We start from the raw sequence: 19987 nt of genomic DNA, 5'->3' as shown, positions 1-19987 counted from the left end.
TCCGATGGCCGCAGCCCCTCCCCCCACCTCACTCCCGTTCACTGGCCGGCTCAAACCGGCCAGCGTGGAGGCCTCCGCCCAGGTCCCTTTCCCCCTTGCCCGGCCCTAGGAAAGCCCAAAGATCCCCTTTTAGCACACAAACCCCGCATATCTACCTACACCCCAAAGAGCCCTCCTTTCGAGTGAAAGTCCCGTCCCTTCCCTTGTCCAAATATATACCACATTGTCTCCTTTAATCTCTACACCCGCGCGCAGTGATACAAAAAAAAGAAAATACAGTCATGAGGTTACATCGGCACATGGCCATTCCTCAATTTGTCAGTTCTGCCACAGTCCTTCTGCCTTCGCAAATTCCTCCGCTGCTTCCGTCGTTCCAAAATAAAAGTCCCTGAGCTTGTAAGTCACCCTCAGCTTCGCTGGATATACAACGCCGCACTGCACCTTGCCAATGTACAGTGCCCTCTTCACCCGGTTGAAGGCAGCCCGCCTCTTCGCCAGCTCCACCGTAAAGTCCTGGTATACACGTATACCAGCTCCAGCCCACCGCACCACCCGCTTATGCTTGGCCCAGCTCAGGACCTTCTCCTTCACACTGTACCTACGGAAGCACAGAGTCACTGCTCTTGGCGGTTCACTCGCCTTTGGTACAGGCCTCCACGACCGATGAGCCCGATCCAGTTCATATCGGGAGGGGTCCTCCCCCTCCCCCAGTAGTTTTGACAGCATCGCGGCAAAATACTCAGTCGGCTTTAGTCCTTCCAACTCCTTCGGGCAGCCCCACGACCCTCAAATTCTGTCGCCTGGATCTGTTTTCCAGATCTTCCATTTTTCCTCTCAGATACTTGTTAGTGTCCATCACCTTCCCCATCGAGGCATGTTGATCGCCGTGCTGCAATACCATCTCCTCCACTTCCTTCAGCGCCTCCCCTTGCTCTCGCACCTCCGCCACTGCGCTCGCCACCTCCGTCCTCACCGGGGAAACCGCCTCCTCCACCAGCACATTCAAAACCTCCCGCATCTCCTTCCTCACCGTCTCCATACATTTCTCAATCTGCGCCAACTGCTTTTGGAATTCCGCAGCCATCACCTTAGTTAGTTCTTCAGCCGTAAGCACTGCGGCCTCCACTGGTGCTCCAGCCTCCATTTTCTTTGTTGACCCCGTGGTGACCTTTCCCCTCTCCAACGGACTTTCAGCCGCTTTTTTGGTGATTTTCGACATCCTTCTTCTCCTTGCGCTATCCCCCGACTTTTACTGACGTCGCTGGCCCTAGGACCGGGCGTTACTCCGCGAAAATGCCGTTCCCAAACAGGAGCCCTCCAATGTGCGGCTGCCTCCCGCCCGCCGTCACCGGAAGTTCCTGGTGCACCCTTATGGTCTTCCCTTCCCACGTGCTTGATTTCGCCTGCCGGGCCCACTTTAGGGTTTTTTCCCTGTCTGGAACCTGTGCAGCTTCACGATAATCGCTCTGGACTGCTCCCCAGCTTTGGGCCTGGGTCAGAGCGACCTGTGCGCCCTGTCGATTTCTGGGGGGTTTGGAAATGTCTCCCTTCCCACTAGCTTGCCCAGCATTTGGGTGACGTAGCCTATTGGGTCCCTGCCCTCCATCCCCTCTGGCAGACCCACTATTTTAACCTTCTGCCGTCTGGACCTATTTTCCTGGTCCTCCACTTTCCCTCTCAGGCTCCCCTGGGTCGTTACAAGCCTTTTCAACTCGGTTTCCTGAGTTACCATCCTGTCGCCCTGGTCCGATGCGCCCCTCTCCAACTCGTCAATCGTTTTCTCCTGCGCCGCCACCTTCCTTTCCAGGCCATCGATGGTTCGCTGCATTTTGGCCATGGTCTCCGCCAGCATCTCCTTCATCATTGTGTGGAGCTCCGTCCGGAGTGCCTCCCTCATGGTGTTTGTCTCCGTTTTTATCTCCTCCTTTATGGTGTTTATTTCAGTTTTCAGCACACTTCTCCATTCCTCCCAGTGTGTATGGGGAGGGGGGTGATGGTCGCCGTGTTCTGTTCCTGCTTCCTGGTTCGCCTGAACCTCCGCCTCGCCCCGTGGGGTCATCTGCATGCGCGGCCGTAGCTCCTGCTTTTTTCCTTCGCCTTCGCTGCTGCTCCTTCTTGCATCTCGCCGTCCACCGATTTATTATTATTTGCAGGCATATTCCTGTTATGTGCCTTTCTCCTTTTTTCCCTGGGTTTTGGTGCAAAAAAGAGATTTTTTTCCCCCCCCCCCCCAAATGAAAAAAGAACCAAGGGTTTTCACGCCTTTCAAAAACTATTGTTTTTTTATAAAAGGGGATTAAACAAAAATGTTTCTTGAAGTTTTTTTTTGGAAAAAGTTTTCACATTTTCAGGCGAGGGGAAACAAAAAGGTTGAATAAAAAATTGTTTTTTTGTCTTATCCTCTCAGTGTTCCGACTTTCAGGCAGTTTCTCAGTCCGATCCCCACTCCTCCTCCACATGCAGCAGCTCCGCTGACAGGACCAATCTCTCCTCTTCTTTTTCTCTTCAGCTCCGTGGAACGGAGCTTTGGCGCCTGGGCAGGGCGAGGGAGGCAGGGCCGATTTCGCGGGGTTTTAATTCTTTTTAAAAACCCACCGGGAAAACCCGCGACTTTGTGGATCTGCGGGAGCCTCTTTGCTGCGGCCGCTCCATTCGCGAACGCCACTGCAAGTCCTCTACAGACCTTAATATGCTGAGATTTTTCAGGTGCCGACATTTGGTCTCCGCCTTTTCCAATAGGGAGTATGGAACTTGCTATAAAATATTTGGGCGTAGCAACGGGGTGGGAACAAATGTTGGCTTTGGCTCTACTTCATACAACTGATTGCTGCTTGTAGTTCACAGGGGTCCCTGTGGTGCCCCCGTCTAGGTGGCTTGTCTGGCCTTTGTGTCTCCTAAACACGAGTTGAAACCCAGTTTGGAGGTGATTATATGTCTGCTCCCCGATAACAGTGACCCCAGCTCCAATATCAACCTCCATTTTCAGTGGATGACCGTTTACCAGCCATTCCACCATTGTTGGGGCAATGTTGGTCATAATGATGCAGTTTAGTTGCATTGTCCCTGCTTCTGGTAGTGGGTATACCTGCATGGTGTGGGCCAGTACTGGCCTTCGGTTCTTCCCTGAACAGCACGCACTTTTCTTATTCCTATAACTTTGTTGACTGCGCCCTTTGGCAGTGCTTGCAATAGTCTATCATCTGCCATCTGTTTAACACAGGGCTAAATCGCTGGCTTTGAAATCAGACCAAGGCAAGCCGGCAGCACGGTTCAATTCCCGTAGCAGCCTCCCCGAACAGGCGCTGGAATGTGGCAACTAGGGGCTTTTCACAGTAACTTCATTTGAAGCCTACTTGTGACAATAAGCGATTTTCATTTCATTTCATCGGCAACCTTCTGGAACATGTTTTCTATCATTGTATTTCCTTGACTTGTCGGGTGATGAGAGTGGAGCTCCGATTTTTTGATGGACTATCTGACACCTTACTTCCAAAAGAGCCCTCAGTCGGGCATGGTTACTGTTGCACAAGGATCCTCCCCTCTAACAGGAGGACATTGCTGTCTGACGTCCTGTATAAAAGTGAGTCCGATTTGGGGGGGTTGTATACCCGGTGTAGCCAAGTGTGACCAGAGGGAAAAGTTATTTTTTTTGCTGCGCGGATGAGGCGGATGCCTTTGTAAAAAAAGCATGGACTGGGTATGGGTTGATTGAGGTTTTGTGGGGGGGATGGGCTTGTTGATATGGGGAATTGTTGGGGGCTCCTTGTTAATTTTTGCATTTTTCTGCTTGTTTGGGTTAAATGTTTGTTGGACATGGGGAGGTGGTTTAATTTTTATGTGGGGTTTGCTCTAGTGGTTCTAACGGTTGTGTAAATATATAGTTCCTTGTTGGAGTACCGTGTTTTTAAGGGATTTTTATACATTGTGTCTTTTTTCTGTAAGCTTTTTTCATAACACTGGGTGGAAGTCGCCCTGCTAACCAAAGAGTTAGCTAATGGGAGTGGTACTGAGGGGCAGACTGCAGCTCATTATGTGGTTTTAGATAATGAGCATAGTGATTTTGTTCTGTTGGGATTAGGTTAATAGTGTAGTTAGTTTTAGCAGTTCATGCTCGCCTTACTGTTTTCTGTATGTATATTTGGGTGCAGTAATGTCCGAGGGCGGGGTGAAATAAGGTGAGCCGACACTGACTGCAGATTTTTCTTTATTTAATCTTGTTAGTGGATTTGGTGGCCTTCTTGGGTGGGCCTGGCTGCTGTACTCCCTATGTAACTGTTGGATAATCCTTCTTGGAGAAAATGGCTGACTCCGTTTTGATACGTAGTGGGAGGCTCCCAATTCAGTTGGTCAATTTAACCTCACCCTGCAGTAGAAACATTTTCTTATTTACTCTATGAAAACACTTTACAATTTTGAACAATTCTATGAAGTCTCCCTCAACCATCTCTGCTCTGTTCCTTTCTCTCTTGTGTACATGTCTAATTTTCCTTTAAAGGTGTTATAACCCTAGAGGAGTCCCAGGGTCTGCAACTTCAGAGTCCTTGTGGCCTCACCCGAGTACAACGTACCCCCTTCAATCAGAGACTGCTGGGACATAAATACCCTGGTCCAAGTGTGGTCCGGGTGCGGGAGACCCTTTGGGGAGTAAGAGTTGTAAATATACAAGGAAATAAATCAAACTTTTTCCACAGTCGTTTCCGTGTGGTCACTTGCCTGCAGCCTCTGGTGACCAACTTAGCATTCTAACCAAGTTGCTGTGTAACACTTCCCATTAATCTGAATAACACAAGTCTTGCTTTACCTTTACTCCAGTCGTGAGGTCAGCTGTGGAAAGTACTTCTCCAATTGCCAGACTTTTATTGACACAGTGCTTTTTCATTTCTATCTGAAAGAACAGCCAACACAAAAGAGTTCAATTTTTTTTTTTTTTTATAAATCAAACAGCACAGGTACCACAGAGTAAACATACATGTATTAACAAGGTAGTCGGGTGAATGTAGGCTAGGATGCCCAACTCAGCTCCCAGTTATCAAGTCGGACTGGCAGAGGCCGAGAAGGCAAACATTCGTTCTACCTCTGGGTCAGAAAGATGCAGAGTTAAGGAGAATGTTCCTAGCTAGCCTAAATAGCCCTTAAAAATTAAACATCTAAGTTGCATGGTTTAACATCAAGGATAATTCTAACTGTGGCCTGCCCAGGACATTATGAACCAACTTTAAACTAATGTAACCTTTCACATTTCAAAGCATTTCCAAGCTGTTTCACAGCCAATTAATTACTTTCAAAGCACTGCCAATGTTGCCATGTCGGCCAATTCATGCATAGCAAAGTCCCATCAACAGCAAGATCCAATGAACAGCCATCTAATCTGTATTTGGCATTGTTAAGTGAGGGGTAAGTGATGGCTGAGACACCAGGTGAACTCTGCTTTTTTTTTTTTTAAGCTGACGTGTCAGCCCAGATCACGTGCTGATGTCCTGGATTGTGTAAGAAAACCCTGGATTGGGTAAGGAAATCCATGACCTTCTTTCTCAAATGTGAGTACTAACTATGTGACAATTGTATTCCATACCTTTTGACTAGATTACCCAGTGTTCTTTTTGATTTATTCATGGGTTCGCCAGGACATTGGAAGTGTATATTTATTATTCTTCCAGCCCCCATTCCTGAACTATTCCCTCTTAATAATAATAATCTTTATTATTGTCACAAGTAGGCTTCAATGAAGTTACTGTGAAAAGCTCCTAGTCGCCACATTCCGGCGCCTGTTCGGGTACACGGAGGGAGAATTCAGAATTCTCAGCTGGTACGGGAATTGAACCCGCGCTGCTGGCCTTGTTCTGCATCACAAACCAGCTGTCTAGCCCACTGAGCTAAACCAGCTCTGCAAACCAAATTTTGGTTCTCAATAAATAAAACTGAGAATCCCATTTGCCTTTTTAACGTTTTTCTTCTTGCAAACCCATTTTGTATGTTTGCACCCGATAACTCTCCATTTCCATTCAGAATTTTACTATCCGTGGTTTATTTCCACTTGCTGCTCTCCTCCCCAAAATACCCCTACAGATTGAAGTTTGCAAATCTTCCAACGTTAATCACCATTGAGCTACAGGAAATGTGTGAGCTAACTTGGTCATACAAATAGCAAATAAATGTGAACAGGTAATGTTTCTTTTTAGTGACGCCGAGTGCCAGTCATGTGTACCATTTACAAAATGTACTGCAGGAATTCACCAAGGCTCCTTATGCAGCACCTTTCAAACCCACAACTCTTTAACCATCCAGGAGGACAAGGGCAACAGATGCATGGGGACACCATCACCTGGAGGCTTCCCGCAAGTCACTCACCACCCTGAAAATATATCGCCGTTCCTTCACTGTCGCTGGGTCAAAATTCTGGAACTCCCTTCCCAACAGCACCTACACATGGACTGTAGAGATTCAAGGCGGCAGCTCACCACCATCTTCTCAATGGCAATTAGGGATGGGCTATAAATGCTGGCCTACCCAGCGAAGCCCACATCCCATGAAGGAATAGAAAGTAGTATTGCATAAGGTGTCGGGACAACGTCAACCAAGTGTCATGTGAGAGTACCTTTAAGAAATGGGTGTTTATTACTGCAGTGATGTCAGAGAGTGGGTGGAGCTGGGCGGTCTGTCAGCTTTTTACTTTTGTTTTAGGCTGTTTTAGTTTTGTTTTCAGTGTTGGAGCTGAAGCCAGACAAAGCAGGTGTACTGTTGATCTCTCTGCCATGAAATGACTATCACTTGATCATTTGGTGAATTCAGAATTATAAAATGTTCTCAATAGTGAATGTAAACCTAATGTGCTTCTGTTAAAAGGTGTTTCTTTCTCCTTGATCCTGAAGCGGGACAAGGATCCCCTACAGTGTGGGTCTTACAAGCCAATTTCGTTGTTAAACGTAGATGCCAAGGTGCTGGTGAAGGTCTTAGCCACGAGAATGGAGTATTGTGTGCCGCAGGTCATCCACTAAGACCAGGCGGGGTTCGTGAAGGGGAGGCAGTTGAACACGAATCTGCGGAGGCTCCTGAACGTTATTATGATGCCGGCGAGGGAGGCGGAGATAGTGGTGGCGATGGACGCTGAGAAGGCCTTCGATAGGGTAGAGTTGGGGTACTTGTGGGAGGTGCTGAAGAAGTTTGGGTTTGGGGAGGGGTTCGTCAGGTGGGTTAGGCTGTTGTACAAGGTCCCGATGGAGAGTGTGGCCACGAACAAGAGGAGGTCTGAGTACTTGCGGTTGCATCAAGGGGCGAGGCAGGGGTGTCCCCTGTCCCCCCTGCTCATCGCACTGGCGATTGAACCCCTGGCTATGGCACTGAGGGAGTCAAGGAACCTGAGGGGATTGGTGCGGGGTGGGGAGGAGCATAGGGTGTCGCTCTATGCGGACAACTTGCTGCTGTATGTGGCGGACCCGGTGGGAGGGAATGCTGGAGATAATGAGGATCCTCAGGGAGTTTGGGAATTTCTCAGGGTACAAGCTCAACATGGGGAAGAGCGAGTTGTTCGTGGTTCACCCAGGGGACCAGGAGAGGGGGATTGGCGAGCTCCCACTATAAAGGGTGGAGAGGAGCTTCAGGTATTTGGGGGTCCAGGTGGCCAGGAGCTGGGAGGCTCTGCAGAGACTTAATTTCACGAGGCTAGTGGAGCAAATGGAGGAGGAGTTCAAGAGGTGGGACGCGCTGCCGCTGTCCCTGGCGGGTAGGGTGCAGTCAGTTAAGATGACGGTGCTCCCAAGCTTTCTGTTCCTGTTCCAGTGCCCCCCCCCATTCTTATCCCGAAGGCCTTCTTCAGGCGGGTCAACAGGAGCATAACGGGGTTTGTGTGGGCGCGAGGACTCTGAGGGTGAGAAGGGTGTTCCTGGAGCGGAGTAGGGATGGGGGAGCTGGCACTGCCCAACCTCTGTGGGTACTACTGGGCTACCAATGTGCCGCTGGTGCATAAGTGGGTGATGGAGGGGGAGGGGGCTGCATGGAAGAGGCTGGAGACGGCGTCTTGTGAGGGTACGAGTCTGGAGGCGCTGGCAACGGCGCCGCTGCCGCTCCCTCCAATGAGGTATAACACGAGCCCGGTGGTAGCGGCTACCCTCAAAATCTGGGGGCAGTGGAGGCAGCATTGGGGGCTCGGTGTGGACCCCAATACGGGGGAAACGTGGTTTGTCCCAGGGAGAATAGATGGAGGGCCTTTGGGGTGGCACAGGGCAGGGATAAGAAGGTTGGGGGGACCTGTTTGTGGATGGGAAGTTCGCGAGCCTGGGTGAGCTGGAGGAGAAGTATGGGCTCCCCCCGGGGAACACCTTTAGGTATCTACAGGTACGGGCGTTTGCGAGGCGGCAAGTAGTGGAATTCCTGCTGCTGCTGCCACGCACGGTACAGGACAGTGTGCTCTCGGGGGGGGGGGGGGGGAGATCTCGGCAACTTACCAGGTGATGCAGGAGGAGGAGGAGGCCTCGGTGGTGGAGTTGAAAGGCAAGTGGGAGGAGGAGTTGGGAGAGGAGATCGAGGAGGGGACGTGGGCAGATGCCCTTGGGAGGGTGAACTCTTCCTCTTCGTGCGCGAGGCTCAGCCTCATACAATTTCAGGTGCTGCACAGGGCACACATGACCGGAACAAGGATGAGCAGGTTCTTTGGGGGTGAGGACAGGTGTGTTAGGTGCTCGGGGAGCCCAGCAAACCACACCCATATGTTCTGGGCGTGCCCAGTGCTGGAGGAGCTTTGGAAGGGCGTAGCGAGGACGGTGTCGAGGGTGGTAGGATCCAAGGTCAAACCGGGCTGGGGGCTCGCAATATTTGGGGTTGCAAGGGAGACGGGAGTGCAGGAGGCGAAAGAGGCCGGTATTCTGGCCTTTGCGTCCCTGGGAGTCCGGCGAAGGATTCTTCTTCAGTGGAAGGATGCGAGGCCCCCAAGCGTGGAATCCTGGATCAACGATATGGCGGGGTTTATTAAATTGGAGAGGGTGAAATTTGCCTTAAGGGGATCGGTGCTAGGGTTTTTCAGGTGGTGGCAACCGTTCTTGGACTTCCTGGCAGAACGGTAGACAATGGTCAGCAGCAGCAACCTTGGGGGGGGGGGGGGTATTTTATTTTTCCTTGTCTACACTGGGGGATCTGAGGGGGGGGTATATATTTGCAATGTTTGCTATGTGTTAATTCGGGATGTTAATTTATTATTTATGTATGGGGGGAGGGGGGCACAGGGGTTCTTTTATTTTGTATTTAATTGTATTGGGTTCCTTTTTCATTTTGTTGTTGATATTTTGTGAAAACTTCAATAAAAAAAATATTTTATTTAGAAAATGTGTTTCTTTTGTCTTCCGGATGTTGTTTGGGAAGTTATTAAGGATTACTTAGTGTTGTATTCTTTGGGGGTTGTATTTGAATTGATAGTTGCTAACATGTTCACTGTATGTTTTAAAAAGATTAACTAGAGTTCATAGAATAAACATTATTTTGCTTTAAAAAATATGTTTTCCATTTCTGCTGTACCACACCTGTAGAGTGGGCCGTGTGCTCCCCATACCACAATTTATTAAAAGTTGTGAGTCAGGTGAACTCCATGATACACTTTGGGGTTCTCTAAACCCTGGCCCATAACACAAGATTATGGGTGGAATGTTATGCCACTTCGGTACGGGGTTCGAAACCAGGGTGGGTCGCTTGATTGAGGAGTCTCTGGTGCAGATTCTGCTGCTTCTCAACTTCCACCGATCAAGTTCCAAGAGGAAAGGGAGGAAGGGAATGGTGACCTATTAACAGTGGCCAACGGAGGCCCTTAAATTGCCACTTAAGGACCACGTAGGTACCTGACCCCACTACCACTAATTTTATGACTGGTGAGGAACTCACCATGCTGCGTAACCACACAGCAAACCCTACTACATCAGCAATCCTTGTAAAGGTCCCCGTGTAGTACTGCTAGTGACCACTCTTTCTTGTGGCGCTGCTTCGGTTTAGCCCGCAACTCTCAGGTGCTGGATTTCAGCCCTAACTTGGGTTTTTGCAGTAGACCTCACTTAGAGTAATGGTTGTGTTCCCGAAAATCATCACTTTAATTCCCTGATGAATCAATGTTCAAGCTGGAGTTAGGTTCTGAGGACAGGTTTTGTCTGGAAAAATTAATGTAAAAATTGAAATATTGAACTTCAAAATTGTGGCTCTGTCTGCAGGCTTCACCCTGGCAGAGATCCCAGTAAAACACAAGATTGCAAAACATTCCCCAAACACGGATACTGTAGAGTACACTCTACAGTATCCCCGATTCCCAAGCAGCAAAGAAATTTTAAAACAAAGCATACAGTACTTAGTTCCAGCCTTTTTCAAGAATTCTTTCAGAAACAAATCCCTCAGAGTTCCTCAGCTAGTATATTGTACTGTTAAAGAACAGTTTTAAAATGAAATTTAACACATTACAAGGAGCGGGGAATGGGGAACCTGAAAATGTAACAAAAGAAAAGCATTCCTCGAATGTTCAGCAAGGACAGAATGGTGCCAAGAACAAGCCAGACTCCACACAGAATCACAGGGTCTGGTCCCGTGATGACATCATCACATCAGGACGAGATGACAGAATCACTCTGTCCGTACCTTTTAAAATGGGGAATATTGCACTTAAATGCAACTCGGGTGGAAAATTAAAACCCTTCAAAATGAAACACTGTAAACAGGGATTCATTACATCAGTGGGAGGCCCGCGCTGTCTAGTTAAATGTCCAATTGTTACCAATGTGTGTTGGGCCTCACGAAAAGGTTCTGCATGGGACACTGTCTGTACGGAGTCGGCACGTTCTCCCAGTGTCTGCGTGGGTTTCCTCCGGGTGCTCCGGTTTCCTCCCACAGTCCAAAGAAGTGCAGGTTAGGTGCACTGGCCATGCTAAATTGTCCTTAGTGTCCAAAAAAGGTTAGGAGGGGTTATTGGGTTACAGGGATAGGGTGGAAGTGAGGGCTTAAGTGGGTCGGTGTAGACTCGATGGGCCAAATGGCCTCCTTCTACACTGTATGTTCTCGATTTCCACCTGTTCCTAGCCAGTAGATGTGAACCCCACCTCGAACAGTAAATTCTGGCCTTGTGTCCAAATGTCATTTTGCTTATATATTCTGTTTCACTACGCACATAGGATTGGATTTTGAGAGCCAATACCTGTTCTTCCAACTGTTGTTGAACTGTTGGTAGCTTTATAACAAACTTGACTCGCTCGGAAGAAAGGTCTCGCATCTCATCCAGGCTGAGGTCATACCTAAAGAATAGATTACCAGAGATAAACCCCTTTAATCAACGAGCATCATCCACCTTTCACACCTGTCAAGCGTGTAGATCATACAGCACGTGCAAATCTAAAAGTTGTTTCAAAATTCTTAAACAAACATTAAAATGTAGAATAAAACCAGTGAAATATTGCAAAATGCTTGGGTACCGAAGGACAAGAAATACATGCTGTATTCGCCAAGAGGGTCATCTATTTATTCCATTTTATTCCCATGCACAACCTACACCTTTAACATGGTAAATCATTTCAAGGTGCATTACAGGAATGCCAGATAAATATTGAAATTGAGCCAACATTAGGCTGGTGACCAAAGGCTGGAGCAGGTTTTCATGAAACGATTTAAGAGGCAGAGAGGGATTATTTAGTGTTGTACCATTTTTGGGGTTATCTTTGAAGTAAGGGGTGTTAAGAGATCCAATGTTTATTTAAAAGGTTAAGTTGAGTTCAAGGAATAAACATTGTTTTGTGTTTAAAAACCCACATGTCGGGACTTCCGGGTGCGGCGATGACCAGCTGAGTCGCACGTTTCGGCAGCTCCCTGTGAAACGGACTTTTGGGCTCTTGATAGGAGCCCCAACGGCAATTTTAACGGCTGAAAACACCGTGCGGTAAACCAGAAGGGTGTTCCCCCTGGACACGGATGGAAAAAGGAGAGGAAAGTGGCCAGATTGCAGCGGATCCTTTGGAACAACGGCAAGGAAGGCAAGCAGAAACCAAGATGGCGTCGGAAGGTGGCAGTTTCATATGGGGCCCTGAACAACAAGAGTTCTTGAAACGCTGCGTGGAGGAGATAAAAAAGGAAATGAAGAAAGAGTTGTTGGCCCCGATATTACAGGCGATTGAAGGGCTGAAAGAGGAACAAAAGACCCAGGAGCAGGAGCTTCGGGTCGTGAAGGCGAAAGCAGCAGAGAATGAAAACGACATACAGGGCCTGGTGGTGAAGTCGGAGATACAGGAGGCACACCAGAAACGATCTGTGGAGAGGTTGGAGGCACTGGAAAATAACGCAAGGAGGAACAACTTGAGGATTCTTTGTCTTCCTGAAGGTGTGGAGGGGGCGGACGTCGGGGCATATGTGAGCACGATGCTGCACTTGTTAATGGGAGTGGAGGCCCCGACGGGTCCGTTGGAGGTGGAGGGAGCATACCGAGTTATGGTGCGAGGACCGAGAGCAGGAGAAGCTCCCAGAGCCATAGTGGTGAGATTTCTCCGTTTTAAGGATAGAGAAATGGTCCTTAGATGGGCAAAGAAAACTCGGTGTAGTAAATGGGAGAACGCGGTGATCCGCGTCTATCAAGATTGGAGTGCGGAGGTGGCGAGAAGGAGGGCGAGCTTTAATCGGGCCAAAGCGGTACTTCACAAAAAAAAGATAAAGTTTGGAATGCTGCAACCGGCAAGACTGTGGGTCACATATCAAGGGAGGCACCACTACTTTGAGACGGCGGATGAAGCGTGGACTTTTATTGTAGAAGAAAAATTGGAATGATTGGACTACGAAAATGAACGTTTGGACAAAGTGGTGGGACGAGTGGGGGGGGGGGGGGGCGAAAAGGGATTGTATGATTAATCCTGCGGTATGGTAACTTTTCTTTCTCCCACAGGTGGTAATGGGGGGAGGTGGGGAGGGAGAGGAGATGGGGCGTTGGCCATGGGAGGCGGGGCCGAGGGAGAGGCGCGGGCTTGGTTCCCGCGCTATGATAATTATGGCGGGAATAGAGAAGCAGGAAGGAGGGGGCGCCGCACGGGGCGAGCCGTGATCACGGGGGGAAGCCGAGGTCAGCCAGAGTTTGCTGACTTCTGGGAGCAACATGGGGGGAGTAATTACGCTAGCGGGGGGTCTAGCGGGGGGGGGGGGGGGGGGGGGGGGAGGGGGAATTACTGGGTTGCTGCTGCTGGGGAAAGGGGGGAGTGGGTGCGGGAAAGGATGGGCGGGGGGGCACCGTCTGGGAGAAATACAGCCGCGTGGGAACTGGGCGAGAAGCTGGAAAAAGATGATGGCTAACCGGCAAGGGGGGGGGGTGGGAAGCCCCCCAACTCGGCTGATCACGTGGAACGTGAGGGGGCTTAACGGGCCGATAAAGAGGGCACGAGTACTCGCACACCTTAAGAAACTTAAAGCAGATGTGGTCATGTTACAGGAAACGCACCTGAAACTGATAGATCAGGTTAGGTTGCGCAAAGGATGGGTAGGGCAGGTGTTCCATTCGGGGCTGGATGCGAAAAACAGGGGGGTGGCTATATTAGTGGGGAAGCGGGTAATGTTCGAGGCAAAGACTATAGTGGCGGATAACGGGGGCAGATACGTGATGGTGAGTGGCAAATTACAGGGAGAGATGGTGGTGTTGGTAAACGTGTATGCCCCGAATTGGGACGATGCCAATTTTATGAGGCGAATGCTAGGACGCATCCCAGACCTAGAGACCGGAAAGCTGATAATGGGGGGAGACTTTAACACGGTGTTGGAACCAAGGCTGGATAGGTCGAAGTCCAGGACTGGTAGGAGGCCGGCAGCAGCCAAGGTGCTTAAGGATTTTATGGAGCAGATGGGAGGGGTGGACCCGTGGAGATTTAGTAGACCTAGGAGTAAGGAGTTCTCGTTTTTCTCCTATGTCCATAAAGTCTATTCACGCATAGACTTTTTTGTGTTGGGTAGGGCATTGATCCCGAGGGTGAGGGGAACGGAATATACGGCTATAGCCATTTCGGATCATGCCCCACACTGGGTAGACTTGGAGATAGGGGAGGAAACAAGAGGGCGTCCACCCTGGAGAATGGATATGGGACTAATGGCGGATGAGGGGGTGTGCTTAAGGGTGAGGGGATGCATTGAAAAGTACTTGGAACTCAATGACAATGGGGAGGTTCAGGTGGGAGTGGTCTGGGAGGCGTTGAAGGCGGTGGTTAGGGGGGAGCTGATATCAATAAGGACACATAAAGGGAAGCAGGAGAGTAAGGAACGGGAGCGGTTGTTGCAAGAACTTTTGAGGGTGGACAGACAGTATGCGGAAGCACCGGAGGAGGGACTGTATAGGGAAAGGCAAAGGCTGCATGTGGAATTTGACTTGCTGACCACAGGCACTGCAGAGGCACAATGGAGGAAGGCGCAGGGTGTACAGTATGAATATGGAGAGAAGGCGAGCAGATTGCTGGCACACCAATTGAGGAAAAGGGGAGCAGCGAGGGAAATAGGGGGGGGTGAGAGACGAAGATGGAGAGACGGCACGGGGAGCGGAGAGAGAGTGAATGAAGTGTTTAAGACATTTTATAAAAAATTGTATGAAGCTCAACCCCCGGATGGGAGGGAGAGAATGATGGAGTTTTTGGATCGGCTGGAAATTCCCAAGGTGGAAGAGCAGGAAAGGATGGGATTGGGAGCACAGATCACGGTAGAAGTGGTGAAAGGAATTAGGAACATGCAGACGGGAAAGGCCCCGGGACCGGACGGATTCCCAGTTGAATTTTACAGAAAAGATTTGGACTTGCTCGCCCCGCTACTGACGAGGACCTTCAACGAGGCAAAGGAAAGGGGACAACTGCCCCCGACTATGTCAGAAGCAACGATATCGCTTCTTTTAAAGAAGGAAAAGGATCCGCTACAATGCGGGTCCTACAGACCAATCTCCCTCCTCAATGTAGATGCCAAGGTCTTGGCCAAGGTAATGGCAATGAGAATAGAGGAATGTGTCCCGGGGGTGGTTCATGAGGACCAAACTGGGTTTGTGAAGGGGAGACAGCTGAACACGAACATACAGAGGTTGTTAGGGGTAATGATGATGGCCCCACCAGAGGGTGAAACGGAGATAGTAGTGGCGATGGATGCCGAGAAAGCATTTGATAGAGTGGAGTGGGATTATCTGTGGGAGGTGTTGAGGAGATTTGGGTTTGGAGAGGGGTATGTTAGATGGGTGCAGCTGTTGTATAGGGCCCCAGTGGCGAGTGTGGTCACGAATGGACGGGGATCGGCATATTTTCGGCTCCATAGAGGGACAAGGCAGGGATGTCCTCTGTCCCCATTACTGTTTGCACTGGCGATTGAGCCCCTGGCGATAGCGCTGAGAGGTTCCAAGGGATGGAGGGGAATACTTAGGGGAGGAGAAGAACACCGGGTATCTTTATATGCGGATGATCTGCTACTATATGTGGCGGATCCAGCGGAGGGGATGCCAGAAATAATGCGGATACTTGGGGAGTTTGGGGATTTTTCAGGGTATAAATTGAACATGGGAAAGAGTGAGCTGTTTGTGGTGCATCCAGGGGAGCAGAGTAGAGAAATAGAAGACCTACCGTTGAGGAAGGTAACAAGAGACTTTCGTTACCTGGGGATCCAGATAGCTAAGAATTGGGGCACATTGCACAGGCTAAATTTGACGCGGTTGGTGGAACAGATGGAGGAAGATTTCAAGAGATGGGATATGGTAGCATTGTCAATGGCAGGGAGGGTGCAGGCAGTTAAGATGGTGGTCCTCCCGAGATTCCTTTTTGTGTTTCAGTGTCTCCCGGTGGTGATCACGAAGGCTTTTTTCAAAAGGATAGAAAAGAGTATCATGGGTTTTGTTTGGGCCGGGAAGACTCCGAGAGTGAGGAAGGGATTCTTACAGCGTAGTAGGGATAGGGGGGGGGCTGGCACTACCGAGCCTAAGTGAGTATTATTGGGCCGCTAATATTTCAATGGTGAGTAAGTGGATGGGAGAGGAGGAAGGAGCGGCGTGGAAGAGATTAGAGAGGGCGTCCTGTAGGGGGACCAGCCTGCAGGCTATGGTGACAGCCCCATTGCCGTTCTCACCAAGGAACTATACCACGAGTCCGGTGGTGGTAGCTACACTGAAGATTTGGGGACAGTGGAGACGACATAGGGGAAAGACCGGAGCACTGGGGGGGTCCCCGATAAGAAAGAACCATAGGTTTGCCCCGGGGGGAATGGATGGGGGATATGGAATGTGGCAAAGAGCAGGTATAACGCAATTGAAAGATCTATTTGTGGATGGGAAGTTTGCGAGTCTGGGAGCGCTGACCGAGAAATATGGGTTGCCCCAAGGGAATGCATTCAGGTACATGCAATTGAGGGCTTTTGCGAGGCAGCAGGTGAGGGAATTCCCGCAGCTCCCGACACAAGAGGTGCAGGACAGAGTCATCTCAAAGAAATGGGTGGGGGACGGTAAGGTGTCGGATATATATAGGGAAATGAGAGACGAAGGGGAGACTATGATGGACGAACTAAAAGGGAAATGGGAAGAAGAGCTAGGGGAGGAGATTGAGGAGGGGATGTGGGCAGATGCCCTAAACAGGGTAAACCCGTCGTCCTCGTGCGCCAGGCTAAGCCTGATTCAGTTTAAGGTATTACACAGGGCACATATGACTGGAACACGGCTCAGTAAATTTTTTTGGGGTGGAGGATAGGTGTGCGAGGTGCTCGAGAAGCCCAGCGAATCATACCCATATATGTTTTGGTCATGCCCGGCACTACAGGGGTTTTGGATGGGGGTGACAAAGGTGCTTTCGAAAGTAGTAGGAGTCCGGGTCGAACCAAGCTGGGGGTTGGCTATATTTGGGGTTGCACAAGAGCCGGGAGTGCAGGAGGCGAAAGAGGCCGATGTTTTGGCCTTTGCGTCCCTAGTAGCCCGGCGCAGAATATTGCTAATGTGGAAAGAAGCCAAGCCCCCGGGGGTGGAGACCTGGATAAATGATATGGCGGGGTTCATAAAGTTAGAGCGGATTAAGTTCGTCCTAAGGGGGTCGGCTCAAGGGTTTACTAGGCGGTGGCAACCGTTCGTCGAATATCTTGCGGAAAGATAGATAGGGGAGAACAAAGAAGGCAGCAGCAGCGGCCCAGGACTTGGGGGGGGGGGGGGGGGGTGGCCTGAGACAAGGCAGTTGCCAATTAGGGCTAGTTTTTTTTTTTTTTTTTTTTTTTTGTTATTTAATATTTATTTATTTGTTGTTGTTTTTGTTTAAATTTTAAAAAAGGTCATTATTATCTGTATTGTTACAATGTTGTGTAAAGGATGCACAATGTACTGTGTTGGTTGACCAAAAATTTTCAATAAAATATTTTAAAAAAAAAAAACCCACATGTCCATAATTGTAATCCCACTCCTGGAGAACAAGCCGTGTGCTCGGAAAAGCAACAATACATTAAAGGGGGAGGTTGGTTGAACTCCATGTTACATTTTTGGGTTCTGAAAACGCCTCGCCCATAACAACAGACATAGAAGTTTAGAGAGTACAAAGAGAGAATCTGGCCAGAAGAGCATGAGGATAGTTACGTCTGTTCCATAAGAATCAAAATCAGAATCTCTACAGTGCAGAAGGAGGCCAATCAGCCCATCAAGCCTGCAACGACCCTCCAAAACAGCACCATACCTGGAACAAACTCCCCGCCAGAGAAGAAGGCTTTGGAAATCAACTGAGAAGGTCATGAAAGTTGCCTCCGAGGCAGGCTTTGGAATAAGCCCATAACCTCACCTAACCTTTGGATAATAAGGAGCAATTTATCATGGGCAATCCACCTAACCCGCATATCTTTGGACAGTGGGAGTAAACCGGAGCACCCAGAGGAAACACACGCAGACATGGGGCGAATGTGCAAACTTCACACAGACAGTCACCCAAGGTCGGAATCGAACCTAGCGCTGTGAAAGAACAGTGCTAACCACTGTGCCACCATGCCGCCCACTCTGCAAGTGACACAGATGTGGATGAGGGTTTCAGCAACAATTGAAATGAGGGAGCTAGAGATGGGCAATGCCACAGAGCTGAGGTAGGCACCTTCTGCTCAGCTCTCGAAAGTGGCTCAGAGGCTGAACTTTTTTTAAGTCTTAAGGCGGGCGGGAAGATTAATTTAGTCCACGAGTGATAATAAGAAATAGGGCTTGGCTATTTCATAAACTAACTCGATTAAAAGAAAACAATATTTAAACTTCAACCCCAACAATAACAGATTGCATGCAGTTTCTTAACCTTAACACACTAATTCCCATTAAACAACACTGTAACAGAACATGCAGCTCTCATGCCACTTTCACCGGCAGACAAAGGCAATATTTGCATTTACGACGCAATTTTTCTTCTGTACGGACATTTGCTCAGAACCTTTTTTCCCAAAGCCTGCATCGATGGCAACTTTCATGACGTTCTCGGTCAATTTCCAAAGCCACCTTCTCTGTAACTTTTCAAAACAGCATTTCTACACACACTCTCAGCTCTCCCAAGCCCTCAAACAAAGATTCTTTGCTGGGGTATCCAGGCTTGAAACCATCAGCATATCTTGGCTGTTTGATTGCCCACTTCTGTTTATACAAAAGAACAGAGCCATACTATTGATATGCAACTAACGTCCCATTGACGGACAAGGAGGCCATAGGATTCTGTCATGGGCTAAAACTGGTCAGACAGAAGTGTCCTAAAGAACAATGGATCTAGGGCATCCGGTGTACTCCCACTTACAAGTTTCAGTCTGACTGGGACAATGTTACTCAGCCAGGTGGGGTATCCCTCTGACTCTGTGCTAGCTGGGTTTTTCTTCCCTTCAGACTATTTAACCCCTAAATTGTCTGCTACGTTGGAGTCTCATTTCTGGACCAATTTACTGATATCTCCCTCAGGTAACAGTGACCTCGACGAAGGAGAGGTCATGGCGCTCGAAGTTCAGCTCCGGGGTAAATAGAAATGGAGGCTGCAAACAGTTTGGCTCAGCATCAAACAGTAGATGGGAAGAGGGATGAATTCAGTGACCAGGGAATCAAGGTTTGCAGTGGGGACCAGTGTCGAATCTAAGCTGCATGCCTGGGCTGCACACTTAATTATTATAGCCAGCCGATGGTGAGGTTTACTGCCAATAGTGCTCATGGGCAAGGAACTGGTAGACTCAATCATGGCAGAAAATTAACAGGCGAGAACCATGCCTGACACAATTCAGGTAGAATTAACAACTGTAATTCACTTGGATCAGTTCCTGGAGCGAGGTCGGTACTCATCTTTCCTGAGGCCCATCCACCAACCCTTCTGCTCACCAACTCCATCCTCTTTGACCCTCCCGCTCGAAACCTCTTTCCTGAACTACCATTTACCTCAAGGATTCAGGTTTGAGGGAATTAGCAAGCTGGAGGGAGACGGTGAGCACGAGGGTTGGGAAGGACAGTAACAAGAGGGAGGGCTGATGAGCAGGAGGGGCGGAAATTGGGAGGGGAGCAGCAAGTCAGGAGAAGAAGGGAGTTGAGAGAGGCGAGCAAAAGCCAAGTTGAATGAGTTTGTAAGTCATTACGAGTCAGAAAATAGGATTTTTGAGCCAGTCAATGCCACTGATCTGGTCACTCTACTGCAGCTGGTTTTACAGAACTATTGAAGGCAACCAACACATTATAAATACAAGGACATTTCTGAGAAGTTTTGGATTCATAGCTTAGATCTCCAAATAATAATTCTAAGGTTATCTCATGAAATATTTTAAAGCAAGCTTACCCGATGTACGACCAGAGGGGCCAGAAGCGGTCTGCCAAGCCCCTATGTCGCCCCCGGCACCAGTTTTCAAACACCCGATCAAACACTTGTTTCAATAGAAGATTATTCTTGGAGCTACTCCTCCAATCACAGGCCAAGTCTCTTCCATTTCAGATTCTGATAGGCGGGCAAGTGAGCCTATCAGCAGGAAGTGAGTGAGTGAGTGATTGGAGGGGCAGCGGACACTGATGAGTGTGCTAAAGGGCCGA

General features: G+C 49.1%; 1 protein-coding gene across 1 annotated transcript in view; it reads right to left on the bottom strand.

The window, feature by feature from the left end:
- The window catches only part of acoxl (acyl-CoA oxidase-like), a 667710-nt gene that overhangs the window by 636156 nt on the left and 11567 nt on the right, over nucleotides 1-19987 (bottom strand). Inside the window, exons 2-3 of the mRNA XM_072500077.1 lie at nucleotides 11156-11252; nucleotides 4802-4885 (exon numbers count right to left, since the gene is read on the bottom strand). Coding sequence (XP_072356178.1) covers nucleotides 4802-4885; nucleotides 11156-11252 — 181 coding nt within the window. The remainder of the gene's footprint in view (nucleotides 1-4801; nucleotides 4886-11155; nucleotides 11253-19987) is intronic.

Source organism: Scyliorhinus torazame, chromosome 4, assembly GCF_047496885.1.
Source record: "Scyliorhinus torazame isolate Kashiwa2021f chromosome 4, sScyTor2.1, whole genome shotgun sequence".
In the NCBI taxonomy this organism is placed as follows: Eukaryota; Metazoa; Chordata; class Chondrichthyes; order Carcharhiniformes; family Scyliorhinidae; genus Scyliorhinus; species Scyliorhinus torazame.
Note: the sequence above shows the minus strand (reverse complement) of the source record. Positions and strands in the feature narration are given on the sequence as shown.